At 42.7% G+C, this 23197-nt stretch overlaps 1 protein-coding gene across 1 annotated transcript; it reads left to right on the top strand.

The window, feature by feature from the left end:
- The first annotated feature begins 18053 nt into the window (after positions 1–18053).
- On the top strand, positions 18054–22918 carry LOC136536806 (cell division control protein 48 homolog E-like). The gene is made up of 9 exons (XM_066528978.1): positions 18054–18189; positions 18337–18499; positions 19262–19490; positions 19753–20519; positions 20629–20850; positions 20924–20995; positions 21077–21358; positions 21442–21801; positions 22384–22918. The coding sequence occupies exons 1-9, from the start codon at positions 18149–18151 to the stop codon at positions 22678–22680; spliced, it is 2433 nt and encodes an 810-aa protein (XP_066385075.1). The 5' UTR covers positions 18054–18148; the 3' UTR covers positions 22681–22918.
- Positions 22919–23197: the final 279 nt, after the last annotated feature.

Genomic DNA, 23197 nt, shown 5'->3' with positions numbered 1-23197 from the left:
CCGACCCGCACCTGTAGGTGGACGCAGGGTTGTCGGGACGGCTTGAGGGTGCCAGGCCACGCACACATGTGTCCCAAGCAAGGGGCGCCGCCGGCGGTTCACACTATCGTCAGCACTATCGTTGGAGCTCAGACGGTGACGGGCTGTAAGGACCTCAAAAGGGAGGACATCGAAGCTCTCTCTTCTGGCTGGGACTTCCCAAACACTTCACAAAGCCTTTGGAACTGGACTCTGTACAAGCCACGTTGAAACACTCGATGATCGTTCGTTTGAGATCTGACGGTTGACTGGTTGAGGGAGAAGCAGGCGACGTGGCCTAATGGAATGCCCTAGTTTGGTGCACGAATCATTTTTAGAGAATTAGAAGGATAGTGGTGAACAATCAAGAGCAAGTTGTTGAAGACCCTAAGCAGCAGTATCAAAATTACATGGAAGACAAGTATCCTTAATCATATTATATCTTTTAGATAATAGAAATAGATCTAGCTTCATCTTTTGTCATCAAGAGAATCAGACCATTTATGTTTAACCGTACAAATGTCCCATTCAAAACTCAATTCTAACATTATGAGGTCATCTAAAGGAATAAAAAAATTCATAGCCATCGCCTCTAGCACTTGACAAACTTGGAGAATGCGTTCTTTATTGGCTTCACCCTGCTATAGTTGTGTCTATTGGCATAGCCAGCACGTTCCTCTGAACTTAACCTGTAAAAAAAAGTTTGGCCGACACTCGTCAAAAACAAGTTCTTTCCTAATAAGCCATATTGTCTACCAAATAACTACACATTCTATCATCAACAAGGATTGATTTAAAACCCCTCCGATCCTTGTTTACAATCAAAGAAGACATGTTCAGTTGTTTCATATTTAGAGTAGAAAGCACACATTTTGCTCCAGTTCCAATTTTTTATTGTTGAGTTATTTTGGTTAGAATAACACCTATTTTTAGGAACCACAAAATTAATTAACTTTTGGAAAACCTTTATTACTGTTGAAAGTGCAATCAAGCCATAATTATGGGTTTTGGTGATAACGACCACACAATTAGAGGACTAATAAGATTTACCAAGATGACAAGCAGGGAACTAAGAATCAAGGATGTTATATGAAATGGTGGAGCCCCCAATTACAAATGTTGACGGCTTCAAACTCAAAGGAGGTTTAAATTCTTTTATATTTCAAATTTGAGTATAGGAATGCCATACTATAAAGGGGGACATAATAAACTTGCTAAAGTGTGCAACCAAGTGCTCAATCTTATATACACACATCCTCATATGCTCAGCCAAGACAGCCAGCTTATCACTGTTTTCACCCTAGCTATATTGTTTGGTGCGGCAATGCCACACCCGAAGAGAGGTACTGTCGTAGTTGAACCGTGGCACTGCCGTGACTTAACTGACCGTTGGGGGTTGGGGGTATTTATACCTTTCCCATCCCTCTCCAATGGCTCTTCTTCCACCTCTGCCCAGCAGATCGACACCTAGTAGCTCTTAGCTCTTTCTCTCTCTTCTCCATTGGTGACCTTGAGCTCCCAAGCATTCCTTTGTGATTTCCCCATCAATCCTTGAGAGAAAAGGCTCCAAAACTCGATTAGAGAGTAGATCCATTAATTTCCAAAGTCTAAGAGCACTTGGTTCATGTTTTAGCTGGTGGTTTGTGTTTGTTACTCTTGGAGCTTGCTCCTAGCTGGTTAGAGTGTCGCCCGTGGAACTTGCCAACTTATGTGGCAGCCCCGGGAGGTTTGTAACCATCTCTTGAAGCTAGTAAACTCACCCCTCATCTCAAGAGTTAACTCTCTTGACTTGAGAACGAGGAAGGGTTGCAAAGCCCTAAGCCTTAGTGGCTAACCTCAACAACATGGAATTAGGCAAGCCTTGGTGGCGAGCTGAACCATAGGATAAATTCTTGTGTCACCTTGTGCTTGATTTACTTCATTGTATTTTATATTGTTGTTGAGGTGATTTCTAAGGTTTGAGGTCGATCTACTTGTATACTCTTGTGCTACTACTTTCTATTGTTGATCTATGTACTTTGTACCTGTAGAAACCTTAGTAAATTCTCTAACCTAAGTTTCCTTTCATAGATTTTGAATTATGCCTCGAAGTTGTCTACAAGTACGACAGTGTCGCTGTTCTGGCCTGGTAGTGCCGCGGGGTCAGAGTGGCAGTGCCGCGGATTGAATTTGACGTTTACTCAAGTTTTGTTTTAACATGCCTATTCACCCCCTATCTAGGCTAACCAAAGATCCTGCAAGTGGTATCAGAGCCAGGTTCCCTCATGTACGCTTCACCGCATGAGGTATGGAGCCCGAAGGAGGATCCAGTGGCATGAAGTCTGTAGATGTCGATCCAGAGGATGTGAGTTCACATGATACTGACATCAGTGAGTTCAGCACATCTATAACGAGCAACACCATGCTCCCACAGCTAGAGGCTACCAATGCCGAGAAAGCCCTAAATGAAGAAGAAAGAAAGAAAATAAAGATAGCAAGAGAAGCAAGAGAGAAGAAGAAGGAGGAGGAGCAAAGGCTTGAAGACAAGAAGCAAAGAAAAGAAGAAAAAAAGCTCAAGAGAGAAGCAAGAAGAAAAACAAGAGAAGCCAGAAAGAAGGAAGAAGAAGAGAAGACAACCAATGCATCATCAAGTGACATATCAAGTAGTTCCAAAGATGGAGATGATGATGAGTCCTACCAAGTGATCAAGGGGGGCAAGAAGGAGAAGAAGGGAAAGGGCAAAGCCAGCTCCAACAATAAATATGCCATCATATCCTTTAACTATTCTTCTATGCCTGTGACTAACCATGATCGAAGCTCTTTCATCAATGTGCCCATAGGCAAGTTCCCTCATTTCGATGGGACTAACTTTGCTAAGTGGAAGCACTTGATGAGAGCCTATCTTATAGGTCTTCACCCAAATATTTGGGAGGTTGTTTGCAATGGATTTGAGCCACTAGTTGATCCTAAGAATCCAACTCTAGATGAAATGAGAATTATTCATCTCAATGGTCAAGCCACAAGTGTGTTGCTTAGTGCTTTGAATGATGATGAGTACAACAGGGTGATGGGTGTTGATGTTGCTAAGCAAATATGGGACACCTTGCACCTTGCACACAAAGGTGTTGACAAAGTAAGGAAGGCTAGAATTGAGTTGTTGATGGCCAAGCTCAACCAGTTCATGATCTTGGAAGGAGAAGAGCCACAAGAGATGTTTGATAGGTTGATGGTGATTGTTGGAAAGATTAGAGGCTATGGTGGTGATGAGCTAGATGATCACAAGGTAGTGAAGATTATGTTGGAGGCTTATTCACCAAGAAATAAGACTGTGGATACTCTAATTAGAGACAATAAGATGTTTGAATACTTCACACCAAATGATGTACTTGGGAGAATCTTGACATTTGACATGCAAAGAGAAGAAGCAAATAAAATAAAGAAACTTGGTGAGTTGCAAGCAAAGTTAGATGGCATGAAGATCAAGGATGTAGCTCTCAAGGCCAATAAATCAAGCATGCAAGGCTCTACTAGCAAGTCCAAGATCAACAAGCAAGCCTCAAGAAGCAAGCCTAAAGCAATCAAGCAAGTCCAAGAGCAAGTAGAGACTACATCATCCTCAAGTGAAGATGAAAATGATGATGAACATTATGAGAAGGTTGATGATGTTGCTCTCTTCATGAAGAGATTTCAAAAGGGACTAAAGAAGCAAGGCTACAAGGTAGTGAAGAGAAAGTTTCCAAACAAGAAAAAGAGGACATGCTACAATTGTGGTAGCACCGAGTACTTCATTGCCAAGTGTCCACATGAGATCAAAGACAACAAGTACAAGAAGGACAAGAAAGAAGAGAAGACCGACCATAGAAAGAGCAAGAAGTACATAGGAGAGGCTCACATTGGGCATGAATGGGACTCAAATAGAGAGAGCACAAGTGAAGAGAATGAGAAGATTACAACCACAGCTATCCACAAGCCATCCTATACACCAAGGCTCATCAACAATATGTCCGATGATGACTACTACTCTCCCTCACAATTGTCTCATGGCAAAGGGTGAGAAGGTAAAATCAAAGGCCAAATCTCCTCCACCTCCTAGTGATATGTCTAGTAGTGATATTGGTGATAGCTCTAGTGATGATGGATCTAGTGGTGGAGAAATTGACTAAATAACTAAAAACTTGGATGGAAAGACCAAATTATTCATCACTAAGTTAATAGAGGATTTAGATAGTGTCCAAGCCGAGCTAGAATCTAGAGAGGAGACTCTCATCCAACAAGTGGATCTCTACATTGCTAGCAAGGAAGCTCTTGCATTAGAGAGAAGTGAGGTGGAATCCTTGCGCATGGCCTTGGCCAAAGAGCAAGAGGACCATGCTATCACAAAGAAAGCGCATAATGCTCTCAAGAAAAAGTATTGTGTCTTGGATGAAAAGCACAAAGAACTTAAGCTGCAATATGGCGCTCTTTGGGATAGTAACTCACATCCCTCTAAGGCAAAGAAAACATCTACTCCCTCCACTAGCCAAGGTTGTGGAAAATGTTATAATCTTGATTTAAATGCCTATTCAACTAACCTTGCAAATATGGAGGCTATGAGAAAGGAGATTGCTAGGCTTAATGAGATCATTAGAAAAGGGTGCATGGATGGCAAGGGCCAAGTCAATGACAAGAAGAAGGATGAACCAAAAGGGCCACAATACAAGAATGGAAGGCTTCCCTCAATCAAGCCTGGGCTAGGACACACAATACGAGCCAAGACAAATGGAAGAAAGATAGTAAATGGCTATGAGTGTGTGCAGTTTGAGAGGAAGGGCAGAATTGGTATAGAGCAGCCTGCACAGACTGTGGCAGTGCAGCATCCCCGAGTGGTAGTACCGCGCAGCGGCAGTGCCGCGGTGAAGGGCGGTAGTGCCACGCCCCGCAAAAATTGGAAGGCTACCAATTCTATTCCTGACCAGACTAAGCCCATGAAGAAGGTGTTCCAGTAGAAGTAGGGTTCCTAGAAGCCAAAGGAATCAATATGGGGCACTAAGAACAAGTTTGCTTATCAACCAAAGGCCCATGCACCTCTACAAAGCTTGACATCGTGCTTTGTATTAAAGAACAATAGCAGTGGTTAAGTGGTTGCTAAATATATTGGAAAGGAAATCTGTGATAGAACCGCCCAATTTATACAAGATCAAGTACGGATGTCCCTGCTAACACGTTGACACACACATATTTTCACTTATATAAACCCAGTAGTCCGCCGAGTGTCACGAAGGACCTCAGTAAATCAACATCACAACCAAGATCACGTGATTAAGCAAATACACATCACATACGTAGAGTTGCAGTGAAAATAATATTACAAATGGGTTCACAAATAGTAGTACAAGTTTGGGTTTCAAAACTGATTAGTAAAAACAACATAGCTTTCAAATGATTACATTAATATAAGTTCCAAATACATTGCTAGCATAAATGACATCCTCTGATAAAAGCATATAGATGAGAAGTAAACATAGAGTCACCGAGCCCACCGGTGGTTAGCCACCATCTTCAGCAGGCCAAGCACTTCACCTGCAACATGGTGGGATAAACCCTAAGTACTCGAATGTACTCAGCTAGACTTACCTATCATAAACCAGAAATAAAGTGACACCAAAGAGTATGCAGGGCTTTATAGGTGGAGCTAGCATGACAAAATTTTGCATAAAAGCCAATAGTTAAGCTATACATTTTGTAATTTGGTAACCAAGTTAATTATAGCTATTCATCTCTAGATTAGCAACTAACCTATGACAAACATGTGGAATATCATTTAGTAATAGGCAATAGTAACCATAGCCGGTGTAATAATGTGAGTATCATCATCGTAACCATCAAGTTTCCATTAAGTTACTCTATGTTGCCACTGCTCAGTCAAGTTCTCACTATCCGGGAGAGACGGTGATTTGAATCGATTCCTACCTAGCTGGGGAATTATTCCTAATACACACCCAATCAACCTGATCAGTGGTTGCCTCGGGTCATCTTTGGTATAACTTAGGAATAAATTCGTGGGTCCGAGCAGCACCGCACTCTTAGGGAATCCACTCTACCAGGAGGTCAATCTCTCCTTTGGACTTACGCCAATGGCTCCCCGCACATCCTTACTACCGCCAGAGTGCGCACTTTCACTTCTCGGCTTCCGGCTTGAGTTGAGCTACTTGGCTACGCGGTCAAAACAAGTTATCCGGCCAACTAAGTGATATGCATGCATTCAACATGACATAAGGATGTACAACAAATCGGTCCTTAACCGACATAGATGGGGATAGATCCACACCCAAGACCTCCATGCCTTGTTGCTTCTCTAACGACATCCCACCCGGTCTCCTTTTTATTCATCAACACATGGTTATTTCCATGATAGCAAATATAGCCAACCGTGCTTTGGTATCCACCTATTTCTCGTAGGTGACAGAAAATCACCCGACTTCTACCGATCTAAGCATTGCTAAGCATACATTCGATACTGGACCTACATAGGGTTCAAGGTATATTTCTAGACAAGGTTGTTCTATGCATCAAGTGGTTCCAATCAACTCTTATAACCTAATGCATCAAACATAAAGAACTCAAGTGATATTTATAAAAACATAGGAGACTTAGAATGCTCCGAGGCTTACCTAGGATCCAACACTAGGTTATTGTTTGTTAGAAGACACTCGCTTGGTGAACATCTCCCATCCTAGCACTTGCTTAGTCCTTTCGTCTTCTGGATGGATTCACCAACTCCATCTTCGGGCTCGGCTCCAACATCATGTCCTTCATGTGGTTCATCTAGCGTCCTAGATAAGATCCAAGATGCAAGTGCATGAATATGAAAAATGGTAATATGAGATGCATCACATAATAGTATTCAAGGCAAACATAAGATCATGATAAATATCTCAACAGGGGTCACAAGACTTGACCAAACTCAACTCAATAACAAGCAACATATGTGGAAGGTTTGAAACTTGCAAGATGTTATATTTGGCTCTGGTAGGAATTGCTCACCAATTAAGGAGTATGTGATACTATAGTTTTACAACATTTTTATCAAAACAAATTCTCCAAGTGCCTTGAATAGAAATGGTAGGATTTCTAAGTCAGAACTATATCACACCTCACAATAACTTAGTCAACATGATTGTCCTATTAGAATGTTTTCTCCACAAGTATAAGTGTATGTATATGGAACAAACTTTATGCAAGATTCTATCTTAAACATGTTATGAACATGTTACTTTTCAAAATTTTAAATGAAGTTTGGTTTGTTGAATTGCATAGGGGCATTGTTCATCAGGAGGCGATAGCAGGGGTAAATTGAGTTTAATTTTAGTGATCAAGATTTATATTTGTTCAGACTCAAAATTGTAGGTAGTTAAGGGTTGTGTTGCACAAACCATCATTGAAGAAGAAGGAGCTAAGTCAGAGGTGGTTTGACTAAACCAAATGTTCAGCCAATCCTCCCTTGAGCCATTTGTTCTGTCCTTCTACGCGTTGGATCATTCCATGTTGTGCAACGTGTTGATGGCAGATCTCAGATGTGAGATCGTTATGCATCAGAGATCTCCCCCACACTTATTCTTGTACCTATTTTATTTGACAGAAAAACAAAAGAAGGAAACAAACAAGGGCTCTACCAGTCTAAACATCGGGAAGCCTAAAGTTTATTTATTTATTAGGAACTTGTTCTCACAACTTTTAATTATTATTATTATGTTTATTTTTTTCTTTTTATTTGTTCACCAGACCTTGTATACTCAAGCAAGGCTAATGTAAAGTTTTGCATAATAAACATAGCCTTGATTTATCTCCATTATAACATTTACTTGCATTGATTATGAAAACAATAACTCAAGTTCATTAATCAAATTTTAACACCATGTCAAAATTTGATTAAAGAAGGTTATTTTAACCTAAGCACTATTGAAAGGTCCTAATATGACTAGAGGGGGGTGAATAGCCTATTTAAAAATCTACAAGATCACTAGAACAATTGATTAGTATGACAAACGGCGTAATGCAATTTTGCTCTACCTATACAAGGGTTGTAAGCCACCTATCCCAACAATTCTAGTTGCTATGATCACTATCACACACAAGAGCTAAGTCACTACTCACTAAGCTAGTGTGCTCTCATGGACTAACTAAAGAGCCACACTAACTAAACTAACAAGCTCTCAAAGACTACCTACACTAAAGAGCTTGACAACTAGTTTGCACAGATATAAAGGAGTGAGTAGGGTGATTATACTGCCATGTCAAGGAATTGAACCAATCACAATGTAATCAATCCAATCACCAAGAGAAATCCAATCACACAAGAGACACAAGATTGTTCTCCCGAGGTTTACGTGCTTGTCGGCACGCTAGTCCTCATTGTGTCGACCAACACTTGGTGGTTCGACGACTGAGAGGTGTTGCACAAACCTCATCCACACAATCGGACACCACAAGAACCTATCCACAAGTGAGGTAACTCAATGACACGAGCAATTAACTAGAGCTACCTTGTGACTCTTCGCCGAGGAAGGTGCAAGACCCCTCACAATCACCAGAGCCATCCACAAACAATCACCAACATGTGCCAAGGCTCCTTTGCTGCTCCAAGTCGTCTAGGTGGCGGCAACCACCAAGAGAAATAAGAAGACCCATAGCCAACACGATCCCAAGTGCCGCTAGATGCTCAAACACAATGCAAATGCACTTATATCACTCCCAATCTCACTTTAGATGATCAAATCACAAGCTAGATGAGTGGGAGGCCTGGGAGTATGCTCACAAGGTGTATCAACAAGTTAGAGAGCCAAGAGAGTGAGAAAGAGCCGGCCACCATGCTTTTATAGAGTCCCAACAACTCAACTAGCTGTTATACCCCTTCACTAGGTTGTCTGCGAGGTGACCGGATGTGTCCGATCGCTACGTCCGGTCACTACTGGAATGCCATGTGTCCCATTCAAATGAATATAGCCATTGGCGCCCAATGGCTCTCTCTGCACGAAAGTCAATAAGTGATCGGATGCAACGCTTAGAAAACAAATGGACGCACAGAGGGCAGCATCCGATCGAGTACAAAGAGCTCCCAGAGCCACTCAGACATGACCAGACGCGTCCTGTATGTAGGACCGGATGCACCCCTATGTTAGGTCAACACCACCGTGCAAAACACCTTGTCTGACCAGACGTGACGCTCAGTGTCAGGTCACTTGTTCACTCAGAGTCCAGTCATGATCAGAAACTACACCGAGAGGTTCGGGGCATGACCTGACGCGTTAGATCCAATGCGAACGGATGTAACCTAGCGTCCGGTCATCCCTGCCTTAGCTTCTCATACTGGGGTCAAATACCGGACGCGTCCGGTCCCAATTCCGGACGTGTCCGGTCACATCTGCGCCACCGCCCGAATCTAGCATACCAGACGTGTCTGGTCACCCTGTGACCAGCGCGAACAACTCCTTTGTCAACACCCTTGCTACTATGTGCCAACACCAAAGTGTCTCACCAATTGTGCATGTGTGCTAGCATTTTTCACAAGCATTTTCAAGGGTTAATTGTTAGCACACTAGGTCCTAATGCATATGCATGGAATTCAATCACCTAGTGGCACTTGACAACCATATCAACCATGAGAATTCCCCTCTTAATAGTATGGCTATCGATCCTAAATCACTCACACCCTCTATGGTGTCTTGAGTGCAAACAAAAAATGGCTCCTATCAAAATACCTTTGCCTTGAGCCCATTTTTGTTTTTCTCTTTCTTCTTTTCCAAATGTGAAGCACTTGATCATCTCTTTTGTGGCCATCACCTTCACCATGACCATCATCTAGCTTCACCACTTGGATTGGAATACCTCATCTAACTCACACACTTAGATCAAAGGTTAGCCCTAGGTTTCATCAATTATCTAAAACTAAACTAGGGCTTTCAACCATGCTTATTTTAAAAAGCCTATGGATGTAACTCACGAGAATACATCCAAACAAGTGCATATGACATAAATAAAGAAAGCATGAACTAGCATGAGCAACATCATCATCACTCCTACAATCATCACTTTCACAATCATCATCACTCACATCATATTTTATCTTGGTATGCTTTGCCATGAGGCATGTCAATGGAGTGTCGAAGATGGAAGGCTTGTTGTTAATGGTGATGCTTGCTAGTGCCTTCTTGATTGACTTCTTGTCATCATCACTAGAGTTATCACTATCCGAAGAGCCATTACTATCCCAAGTTACCACATAGCCTCCACCCTTCTTCTTTTGTAAGGTCATTTTCTTCTCCTTCTTTTCCTTGTGCTTCTTCTTGTCATCCTCATCATTATCACTATTGTAGGGACAATCTGCTACAATATGATCTGGACTCTTGCACTTGTAGCATCTCCTCGCTACTGCTTGTTGTGATCTCTTCTATTTCTTGCACCATAGTCATTCTTCTTCATGAATTTGCCCATCTTGCGCACAAAGAGAGTCATAGCTTCATCATCAATGTCACTAGCATCTTCATCATCACTTGATACTTTCTTGGACTTGCCCTTGTTCTTGGATGATGAGCTAGCCTTGAATGCTACACTCTTCTTTTTCTTGTCTTCATCTTCCTTCTTCTCATCCTTGTCAACCCTCTCCCTTTCCACATAGTATATCTCTTGTGTCATGACATCATCTAGTACTTGGTTAGGGGTGAGTTGCTTCAATCCTCCTTTAATGATAATCAATCTCAATGTCTCAAATCTTAGAGGTAAGCACATCAAGAATCGATGAGAGACATCATCATCATTGATCTTTTCACCCAAAGCCTTTAAGTCATTGACAATCACTTGTAATTGATGGAATATCTCCGGAATGCTCTCATCATCCTTCATTTTATGTTTCCTCTAATCTCTTCCACACCTCACTAGCTCTCTCATAATCCTTGATTTGCTCAAATACCTTGGAATCAATGGCATTGTAGATGGTATTGAGAGCCATTGTATTGCATTGCTTGTTGGCCTTGTCATTGTTGATGAGATTGTCTGGATCAAGAATCATAAAGTCACTCTCGGTCACATCCCACATTTGGTCATTAATCGAACCAAGTGATATCTTCATCTTTCTCTTCCAATAGTCATAGCATGTACCATCAAAAAATGGTGGTTTTCCCCCACATGGTTGAACACAATTTGAGCCATCTTTTGACACCGAGGTTGTTAAGCCTTTAATCAAATAGTGATCATGGCTCCGATACCACTTGAAAGGTCCTAATATGGCTAGAGGGGGGTGAATAGCCTATTTAAAAATATACAAGATCACTAGAACAATTGATTAGTAAGACAAACGATGTAATGCAATTTTATTCTAGCTCTACAAGGGTTGTAAGCCACCTATCCCAATAATTCTAATTACTATGATCACTATCACACATAAGAGCTAAGTCACTATTCACTAAGCTAGTGTGCTCTCATAGACTAACTAAAGAGCCACACTAACCAAACTAACAAGCTCTCAAACACTAGCTACACTAAAGAGCTTGACAACTAGTTTGCACGAGTATAAAGGAGTGAGTAGGGTGATTATACCGTCATGTCAAGGAATTGAACCAATCACAATGTAGTCAATCCAATCACCAGGATAAATCTAATCATACAAGAGACACAAGATTTTTCTTCCGAGGTTCATGTGCTTACTGGCATGCTAGTCCCTGTTGTGTCGACCAACACTTGGTAGTTCAGCGGCTAAGAGGTGTTGTACGAACCTCGTCCACATAATTGGACACCACAAGAAACTACCCACAAGTGAGGTAACTCAATGATACGAGCAATTAACTAGAGCTACCCTGCGGCTCTTCACCGAGGAAGGTGCAAGACCCCTCACAATCACCGAAGCTAGCCACTAACAATCACCAACATGTGCCAAAGCTCCTTTGCTACTCCAAGTCGTCTAGGTGGCGGCAACCACCAAGAGAAATAAGAAGACCCACAGCCAACACGATCCCAAGTGCCACTAGATGCTCAAACACAATGCAAATGCACTTATATCACTCCCAATCTCACTTTAGATGATCAAATCACAAGTTAGATGAGTGGGAGGCGTGGGAGTATGCTCACAAGGTGTATTAACAAGTTAGAGAGCCAAGAAAGTGAACAAGAGTCGGCCACCACATGTTTATAGAGTCCCAACAACTCAACTAGCCATTATACCCCTTCACTAGGTTGTCTACGAGGTGACCGAACGCGTCCAGTATGGCAACCAGACATGTCTAGTCACTGTGTCCGGTCACTACTAGAATGCCATGTGTCCCATTCAAATGGATATATCCGTTGGTGCCCAACGGCTCTCTCGGTGTGAAAGTCAGTGAGCGATCGGACGCATCGCTTAGAAAACTAACGGACGCACAGAGGGTAGCATCCGATCGAGTACAGAGAGCTCCTAGAGCCACTCAAACATGACTGGACTCATCTAGTATGCAGGACAGGGCATACCCCTATGTCAGGTCAACACCACCGCACAAAACATCTCCTCTGACTAGACGCGATGCTCAATGTCAGGTCACTTGTTCACTCAGAGTCCAGTCAAGATCAGAAACTACACCGAGAGGTCTAGGGCATGATCTAGCATCAGCAACATCATATGGAGACAAGAATGAGTAGAGGAGTCTATGAACATTTTTTATCATCATTTTTAACTATATATATATTCTCTCTTATTATAGCAAGATAGAGCTATCATCATCTCTGCTTTTTTTAGCAGGACGGTCTTTGGTGTGTATGGAACTCTATACTCTCACCATCCTCCCACACACTTGGACTTTTGTGTGAAAGTCAAGTGTGTAGGATCGGGGTCCCCTTTTTGAGCATGTTCCATCACCAAAGATCATCAGGGCATGTAGTCGGTGTAGCTCCCATGTTTTTAGGCATTGTATGTCCCTATTTTTCTTGATCTTAACCTGAAAGGGTTAACACACAAGAATACCTAAAGGTGCATACTACTTGATAACATGATCTTGCTTTTATTAATATGAAAGTTGTTGTTTTTTATAATCCAGGGTATCTCCTGGTAGTGCTTTGTTTATGGTCATAAGCTTGACCCTAGGAACTTCATCTTGCAGCTAACAATGGTGGTTTAGTTCCCAACTTCACCATTTAGCATTATCGTTCAAGCTGCAAGGTTAGTACCACAACGCATCCATGAGATTTGCAATGTTTGTGATAAACATATGCATCCACAACCATCCTTCTAAAAAGTTTGTAAACGAGGAGTGATAGGTGGTTGTGTTCCTCGTAGAAGCGCGGGGTACTAAGCAACATGTCCATGGCACAAGAGTTTTCATTCCTAAGGGATTTATTGTGTAGGATTAACATTGAATTTTGACCATCATCGAGAACAAAATTTGGATGGCCAGAGGGACATGGCTTGGGTTCGAGTGAGGGTGATGGTGAAACAAATGGGGTTACAAACTTTACCTCCTCAAACAGGTCATTGTTGGGTTGATGCTCCACCATTGGGATATCTAAGTGAGTGGCGGAAACAGTTTTCCTAGACTCTTGACTAAGGCTCCCATGGGAAGGTTTTTCTTATAAAAGATTGTCCAAAGGGTGGCCTACAAGAAGCTCAAATTCAAGGATGGCAAAGATGTGGAAATCTATGTGAACCTCATTTTCGTCTATTTTAACTGGCACAACCCTAGCAATCCCACAACACTTGAAGATGAGCCCTGAGGGACTTTTGAAGAGTTTATTGGGCAAGGCAAGTGGCATGTTACCCAAGAGGTTTTTTGTTAGGAATTCTGACATGATACTGGTCCCGACTATGGGGTTGTGCAGGGCTTCTATGTTTGTTTCCCTTAATGAACAAGGCATGGTCGTGAAGGTGAAAGAATCCGAATTGCTTCGGAAGAACGTTTTACTTTCAACAACCATTCCTTTGATGGTTCTATTTTAGGGGAAACTTTCTCAGAAGGATGTGTAAGCTTTTTGTGCCCAAAGTATTTCAAGGTATTGCCATAATCCTTGAATCTAATAGGGAACTCTGAAGGATGAATTAATCTCTCCTTCAGTGTTCGTGGTTCGGATGAGGGCTCACGAGTTAAATCTAAGGATGGTATAGGTTTGGATTCGACTGGTGAGGACTCCTCAACACTTGATGTAACTTTTGCCTGAAGGGATTTGGTTCTTATGATGAAAGAAGAGTGTTTGTCTATGAAATGCTCAAGGAATTATACTTGTTCAGTCATAATCTTGTGTGTAAAACGACCTCCGACAGTTACGTCTAGGCATAGGTTAGCACCCATGTCAATACCCAAACAAAAGAGTCGCAACAATATGTTGTCGGGTAAAGACAAGTCTGGGTCGGTGTGTATTAACCCTGAAAACCTAGCCTAGGCTGCACCTATTGACTCATTCTTGCGCTGCTCAGTCGAGGATTGCCCTTGGTAGAGAGTCAATACGAGACATAGGAAAGAATGTAGGGTGAAACTTGTCTTTAAGCCATTCGTACTTTCTATGGCATGTGTGTACCATTGCTTCGCCTTCCCTGTGAGTGAGAAGGGAAACAATTTCCACTTTAGAGTTTCATGTGTCATGCCCAGGATGCTCAGGCACGAACACATCTCCTCGAACTCGTGCAGGTGATGGCAGGGGTTTTCATTATAGTGCCCTGAGAAGGGTTGTGCCTGAACCATGGCTGTTAAGCCAGGGTGGAGTTCATAGCCAGATGACAGGTTTGATTTTGAAGGTGGCTTAGGGAACTCCCCCTTTGAAGCAGGAAGGGTTGGATTTGGTGTAGGCTTCATGGTGAAATATATTTTGTGTTTTTTTTATAAAAAGAAAAGATAAAAGATACAAATACGAGGACAAACTAGGTTCAAAGAAAATAGCAACCGTTCCGCGGCAATAGTGCCAGAAATGCTTATTGTTATTTCTTAACGCAAACAGAAAGATTCCGCAAGCGCACGAAATTACCGTTGTAGCTTTCACCCGGAAGTATTCAGGGTATCGTATTTTCCATAGGGAACGGAGGTATTCTTCTAACTTGGTTCGTCCAAGGACAACACAATGGTAGAGATGATAGAGGATGAGATGGATTCCTATGGTTTTTGGGTCTAAGGATAGATAAACTTTTCTTCTACTTGCTTACTTCGGGCACTAGTTATCACCTGGTCTGCCAAGCAATGCCAGCCTATAGCTCTACGTCGTACCCAAACGTGAGAGATTACAAGGGACGGACAGGGCTATCACCACCTGCTGCCTACCCCTCAACCATAGAGTACGAGGCAAACGAAGGTAGCCTCTAGCCTAGACACCACGTCTACGCTAGCGACTACTGCTCTAACGTTGTACATGGTTATCCGTCTTTATTAGGGCCCTCTACTAGAGTATCCGTCATGGGAACGGACGACGAACCCGCAAACAAGTAAGAGTAAAGCTTAACTAATCAAAAGACTTTATACTATAAGAATCACGAACACTCACTTAGTGGAAAACCCTGTTGAGGTACAGGTGTTTGCCGAGGTACAAGTTGGGGAGACACCGACAAGTCCGACGCTTCCCCGAGCTCTTCCTCACATCTCTTCCTTACTACTCTACTAGCTATCTAGGGCCTAAGCCCTTGGAGTGAAGTTCAATGGTGGAATGCTCTTTGCCTTGAGGTGTTGTCAAATGAGGAGGGGGAGGCCTCCTTTTATAGGTGGAGAGGAGGAATAGAAGCCGCTCAATGTGCCATGTTAGCGATCCATGTGCTTCTTCATAATGACCCTTGGATCAAACCGTCATAAGATGAATGGTGGAGATGGAGTGGAATTGTTCTTCTTTGCATGCTTCTTATCTTGAGCAAACCGCCATTCCTCCGTACAATTCTTCCGGAATACACATGCCACCGATGTTGGAGAGACGGTAAGAAGCGCCTGGTCAAGGTAGGGCCCGAGGCGAGTCTGTAGGGGGACGGGTGACCCTAGGGGTCGGTCGACCCCTGGAGACACCGTCTTGGCCCAAGTTTTGTCTGGTGGGCCTCTAGGGATGTGTGGGTCATGTTCGTAAAGTTTCACGCCATTTGGAGATCGTTTGGTTTAGGTTTGGACCCTTTTTCTCCATATGCTTGGCCTTGATTTGCCCTAGTAGTAGGCCTTCCCCCCTTGGGCTCTTTTGCTTTGCGCAATATGGTGTCACACTTTGTTTCTTTGAGCATTTTGAATGTGTTTTCCATGTATTCCATAAATACCCTCCTGCAAATGGTCAAACACCAAAACTTGTGGAGATTGTTAGTTCTAAAGCCCTATTTCTAAGTTTAGTGCCTATATGCTAGGATTTCATGCAAGTGTTGGCGGTTAAATATATGAGTTAAGCACCGCCAACAGTGACCTTATGCTTAATTTACTTCATTGTATTTTATATTGTTGTTGAGGGGATTTCTAAGGTTTAAGGTCGATCTACTTGTATACTCTTGTGCTACTACTTTTTGCTGTTGATCTGTGTACCTCGTACCTGCAGGAACCTCAGTAAATTCTCCAATCCAAGTTTCCTTTCATAGATTTTGAATTGTGCCTCGAAGTTGTCTGCAGGTGCGGTAGTGCTGTAGCTTGGCAGTGCCGCAGGATCAGAGCGGTTGTGCCGCGGATTGAATTTGATGTTTGCTAAGTTTTGTTTTAACATGCCTATTCACCCCCTTTAGACTAACAGAGATCCTATAATTGTATCAATAAGATATCTATACATAGAGTTTACTATGAAGGATCATTATTTTAAGCAAGTAACAAAAGATGTCGCTGCCTACTTGTAAATCATTGTTTGCAATACTTGCTACTCGGTGCTGCCACTCTAACTTTTGTATGCCTATACTTCCCTACTCTTTTGGTTGGCAAATGACAAATGATGGATTATTTGGCAAGTCTATACTTCCTTTTCAGTTGATTGTATTGTCAGAAGAATCGTGATCTATAGTACACAATTGTCTGGAGGGCATATGTACAATCCGATGCCCCCGTAGACAGCCCAAGCAACAGGTCTTGCAAAGTACCAAACTTGTCTCTCAATTTTGCTTCCCGTCCCGCTACTGGAGAATCTGGGGGAGTTTTATAGAACAACTCTCTATTTTGATTTTTGATAAAGGCCCCGTTCGACTTACCTTATAATCCGTATTATTCAGCTTGTTTTTTCAGCTAGAACAGTATTTTTCTCTCACAACAATTCAGCCAGAACAGTGTTTTTCATTTCAGCAAGCCGAACGAAGCCAAAAAGGAAAAAAATGTTCTCCAACAATTTGGTAAAGGAGCTCTTTAAAAATAAAAAGTTGCCTCTCTAACTTAGAAGTTTTCATAGTTGGTAGGAACTCCGTATCCGCTCCTTGTGCGGTATTTTTCTCGGGAGATCGAAGTAAATTGGACGGTGAATATATTAATTAAGACAATAAAAGGTTTAAGATGAGAAAGTATTAAGAGACGAAGAAATCATTAAAAAATGTTTTGTCGGTTAGAAATAGTTCGAGATTTTCAATACAAAATTATTTAGGAAGCTATTATAGTAAAATGTTGGAGAAGAATAAAATTTAAGGTTGCTATTTTTTTTTTGTTAACTTGCTAAATTAGAGTCTTCAAATAAACACTCTTGTATACAGGCTTCACCATAGAAGAAAGTTGAGGAAACAAAATGACTTGAGATATAACGAGATTACAGCATGGAGAGACTTCGATTCCAATTTTCGTTTCCTACTCCACTGTCCTCGGTTTTTTTTTCATATAATAATACAAGAATGAAACGATACCAAACTTCCTTCCTCTCCTTCCGCTTCTCCAACGCCGCACGCGACGAGCACGATTAACACGATGAACGTGGTCCCCACCCGCCCCCATCTGCGTCACTTCCACGTGGTCCCCACACGTCGGGACGGCCTATTCACGACGGCTCCGCTTTAAGTCCTACCTCCAGAAGGCTCCAGAACGTTCTCTGCCATGTGGGCCGTGCACTGTACCAGGTCCCGCGAGTCAGTGACGTACCCGGTGACGCGGCCCTCCGAGTCCCAAACCCCCGCTGCAAGAAAGAAGCTATAAAGGAAAGCTAACCCCCCTCCTCGAGTCCTCCGCATCCTCGCTGGTGCTGCTGCAATTAACGCCATCCCCCGGCCGACCACCCGAAACCTACCTCCGCCGCCGTCGTCGCCACCGCAAACATGGCGAGCCAAGGGGAGCCCTCGGCGTCCGCTTCCGATCCGTAAGATGTCGCTCCCTCCCTCCCCGGCCGATCCGATCTGGTTGGACCCTAGGGTTGAGGGTTCCCGGACCCGATCTGGTTTTTTTTTTGTCAATGTTTCGGTGGTGGATTCGTTTGGTAATGGTTTTCCGGTGATGGCTTGTGCAGGAAGGAGAAGAAGGACTACTCGACGGCTATCCTGGAGAGGAAAAAGTCTCCGAACCGCCTTGTCGTCGACGAGGCCACCAACGACGATAACTCCGTCGTCGCACTGCACCCTGACACCATGGAGAGGCTGCAGCTCTTCCGCGGTGACACCGTGCTCCTCAAGGTCTGATATGGCTAATCTGAGCTTGTTGCAGCAGCTTTGGGATGATTTAGCAGATTGTATTATCACGTGACCGATCTGTGTGTGACCGACCTGAATAGGAGGGTGTATTCGGAGTGCAGATCTGTTAGAAATGACCTTGCTTAATCACTCTGAAGTAATTGCTGAAGTGTTTAATGTTGTAATTTGTTGTATTGTTTGGGAATTTGAGTATGCTGACGGTATTTGGGTCCCTGTTTTGCTGCTGTAGTGTGTAGATTTTAGAATTTTGCAATTTGCATCCGTACATCGATTCAGTTGAAGGTAATAGTAATCTAGATTTCTTTTATTGCTTTAGTAAGTAACGAATTTTAATATACTTGGATTGTTATGTTCGAATATATTCTCATAGATCTGTTCTAGATTTAAATGCAACCACTCTTTTTGCATTAATAATATCTCATTGTTCATTGTTAGAACAGGGAATCAACACTGTTTAGTATTATTCAGATTTGTGTTCATTGTTCTGTTAGATGGAGATGATGTGCTGCATACAGAATTGTTATCTTGTGATTCCTAGCATGATAATTTGGATGTGATGCCTGTACTTGTAACTCTAGTGTGTACGGGCCTGAGCAATTGGATATTTGGCCTATCTTTTTTTTAAGTCTCTTAATGGCCCAGCAGTTAGTTTTTGTGTTATGGGGGGTGACAAAATTTGTTAGCGAACTTTATGGCTACTGTTTGTCCATGGATATATTTCTCACATTATGTTTTGTGTTATAGGGTAAGAAGAGGAAAGACACTATTTGCATTGTCCTTGCGGATGAAACCTGTGAGGAGCCAAAGGTTCGGATGAACAAGGTTGTCCGCCAGAACCTGAGGGTGAGGCTTGGTGATGTGGTTTCTGTCCACCAGTGCCAGGATGTGAAGTATGGGAAGCGTGTGCACATTCTTCCAATTGATGATACAGTTGAAGGCATTACAGGGAACCTGTTTGATGCCTTCTTGAAACGTGAGTTTGTGATCTTTGAATTTCTTAGTTGATCTAGTTTTTTGCATTAGCATGGCTCCATGATACTTAATTTACGTGTTACTTGAACTGAGGTATTGCTCTCTTCTTCTTTTGTCAATGGTTTACTTAGTTCTGAACAGGGAGGAGTCTGACATTTATACTCCCTATAACTAAAATGCTTGTATATTGTTTCTGCCATGTCATGCTAGACCTTATCGCTGTTCTGTCATTTTCTAATAACACCCCTTATGAAACTGTGCAGCATACTTCCTAGAAGCATACAGGCCCGCGAGGAAAGGAGACCTTTTCCTTGTCAGGGGTGGAATGAGAAGTGTGGAATTCAAAGTGATAGAGACTGATCCTGCTGAATATTGTATCGTTGCGCCAGATACTGAAATATTTTGTGATGGGGAGCCTATTAAGAGGGAGGATGAGGAGCGTCTTGATGAAGTTGGTTATGATGATGTTGGTGGAGTTAGGAAGCAAATGGCCCAAATCAGAGAGCTTGTCGAGCTTCCACTACGCCATCCTCAACTTTTCAAATCTATTGGTGTGAAGCCACCAAAGGGCATATTGCTGTATGGGCCACCTGGTTCTGGAAAGACTCTTATTGCTCGTGCTGTTGCAAATGAGACTGGAGCATTTTTCTTTCTGATCAATGGCCCAGAGATTATGTCGAAGCTAGCAGGAGAGAGTGAGAGCAATCTTAGAAAGGCATTTGAAGAAGCAGAGAAGAATGCTCCATCTATCATTTTCATTGATGAAATTGATTCCATTGCGCCGAAGAGAGAGAAGACCAATGGAGAAGTAGAGCGTCGTATTGTTTCACAGCTACTGACTCTTATGGATGGGCTCAAATCTCGTTCCCATGTTATTGTTATGGGTGCTACAAACAGACCCAACAGCATTGATCCTGCTCTTCGAAGATTTGGAAGGTTTGACCGGGAAATTGACATTGGAGTTCCTGATGAAGTTGGCCGGCTTGAGGTTCTCCGCATTCACACTAAGAACATGAAACTAGCTGAAGATGTAAGTGACCGTAATTTATTCTTGATCCGTTGCACTTGACACTGATTATGAATATGATTTCTGTCCTCTCTTCTAGCATCTCTTGATGTCCATTCTCTGAAATTTCCAGGTTAATTTGGAAATCATTTCAAAGGATACCCATGGATACGTTGGTGCTGATCTTGCTGCCCTTTGCACTGAGGCTGCTCTTCAGTGCATTCGTGAGAAGATGGACATCATAGATCTTGAGGATGAGACAATAGATGCAGAGATATTGAACTCAATGGCTGTTACAAATGACCATTTCAAGACCGCGCTTGGAACAAGCAACCCATCTGCTCTCCGTGAAACTGTGAGTACCTTCCTATAATTATCTGTGTGAGCTGCTCTTGTTCTGGGATTCTTAATTTGCTTTCTGGATTCAGGTTGTCGAAGTCCCAAATGTCTCTTGGGAGGATATTGGTGGGCTGGAGAATGTCAAGAGGGAGCTCCAGGAGGTAATTAGATGCTAATTGACCTCCTGCTCTTGGTATTGTTTATGTTCCACAATTTGCTAATTTCTTTCAAAATTGATGCAGACTGTTCAATATCCTGTGGAGCATCCGGAGAAGTTCGAGAAGTTTGGCATGTCTCCATCCAAAGGAGTTCTGTTCTATGGTCCTCCTGGTTGTGGTAAGACCTTGTTGGCAAAGGCAATTGCCAATGAGTGCCAGGCTAACTTCATCAGCGTCAAGGGTCCTGAGTTGCTTACCATGTGGTTTGGTGAGAGTGAAGCCAACGTCCGTGAAATTTTCGACAAGGCTCGCCAATCTGCTCCTTGTGTCCTCTTCTTTGACGAGCTTGACTCGATTGCTACTCAGGTCTATACACATGCCTCACCTTGGCTCTTTATTATTTCTGGTGTCATGTTCTATGTCTTACAGATGTTAATGCGATGTTGCAGAGAGGAAGCAGTGTGGGTGATGCTGGAGGTGCGGCTGATAGAGTGCTTAATCAGCTACTGACAGAGATGGATGGCATGAATGCCAAGAAAACTGTGTTTATTATTGGGGCTACAAACAGACCTGACATCATTGACCCTGCTCTGCTGAGGCCAGGGCGTCTTGACCAGCTGATCTACATTCCACTGCCTGATGAGCAGTCTAGGCTCCAGATCTTCAAGGCCTGCCTTAGGAAGTCCCCTGTGGCGAAGGATGTGGACTTGAATGCTCTTGCTAAGTACACGCAAGGGTTCAGTGGAGCAGATATCACAGAAATTTGCCAGCGTGCGTGCAAATATGCAATCAGAGAGAACATTGAGAAGGTAAGTTCCTCTAACGTTAGTTGGTACTCTAGAAATTAGTACTCTTCTGAAGTCCAAGCTATTGTCATTCCTAATCATGAACTAAACAGACAGCTTTGTGTAAAAAAGGGTGCCATAAGTTAGTTTAATTTCCACCCCAGCGTGTGGATTGAGGTGGATACAAGTACAGCCTAACAAGCCCAGTCTGAAGTTACCAAAAATTACTTTTTACCTGTTTGAATGTTTGGAATTATACAAGTAGATTTGTCTTGGCAGATACATTTTTATTTCAAAAATGTTTTAAATTAATATATATAACAAAATGTAGCAGTCGATTCATGATTTCAATATATTTCAGTAGGAAGCAGAAGTAACAGTAATCATTCAGATAGCTTACATGTACTCCTTCCAGTCCCAAATTAGTTATCTACCATAACTTGGGATGAATTCTTTAATCTTGTCTTGAAGTATGATGAACTTTTTATCATAGGTTGAACTTTCTAGTTAAGCTAAGCTTGGTTTGACTGCTGTTTAGTTGCCCTATCGATTTTCATCTGAATAAATCTCCTCGTAACATCTAATCTCGACAAAATATGGTTTCAGGACATTGAGAGGGAAAGGCGGAGAAAGGACAACCCTGAGGCGATGGAGGAAGACGAAGTGGATGAGATTGCCGAGATCAAGGCGGCTCACTTCGAGGAGTCGATGAAGTATGCTCGGCGTAGTGTCAGTGATGCCGATATCCGCAAGTACCAGGCGTTTGCCCAGACATTGCAGCAGTCCCGTGGGTTCGGCAGCGAGTTCCGCTTCTCGGAGCAGTCCGCGACAGCTGGTGCTGCTGCAGCCGATCCGTTTGCCTCTACCGGTGCTGCGGCTGATGATGACGATCTATACAGCTAGGTGTCCTGTTGGGTTGGTTCTGGGTTGTTCGATATCAGTCTCGTCAGTCAGCTGTTTAAAACTGATCATACTTTAGACACGGATGTCATGCAATGATATTTATTTTCAGTACATTTGGACGTCGCCGAGATAATGCCCTCTCGGCTTTTGATTATTTTTTCATGCCATGTTCTCCATGCCATTTTCTGGGCCATGACATTTTATTAATGATTGTTGTCATTGTGTATTGGATCACGAATATTTCTTCTTTGATGGTGACGTGAGGAGATCTATCTGTCAGTACGTACGTGATCCGTGATAAGCGGAGTATAGATAGGAGTAAAGATGGCAACGGGTCCTCGATATTCGACGGGTATTTGATCCATTAGAGGATGGGATGGGATGGGATCATATCTTTACCCGCGGGCATCTAAATGGGTAAGAATTCATTATCGACGGGTATAGCGGGTACGTGAACGTTCTTTGTTTATCCGTCCCCGTTACCCATTGGGGAACCCGACTATTTGAGCTGTCATGT

Source organism: Miscanthus floridulus, chromosome 1 (genome assembly GCF_019320115.1).
Source record: "Miscanthus floridulus cultivar M001 chromosome 1, ASM1932011v1, whole genome shotgun sequence".
Classification (NCBI taxonomy): Eukaryota; Viridiplantae; Streptophyta; class Magnoliopsida; order Poales; family Poaceae; genus Miscanthus; species Miscanthus floridulus.
The sequence above is the reverse complement of the archived record's forward strand: the minus strand, read 5'-3'. Positions and strand labels throughout refer to the sequence as shown.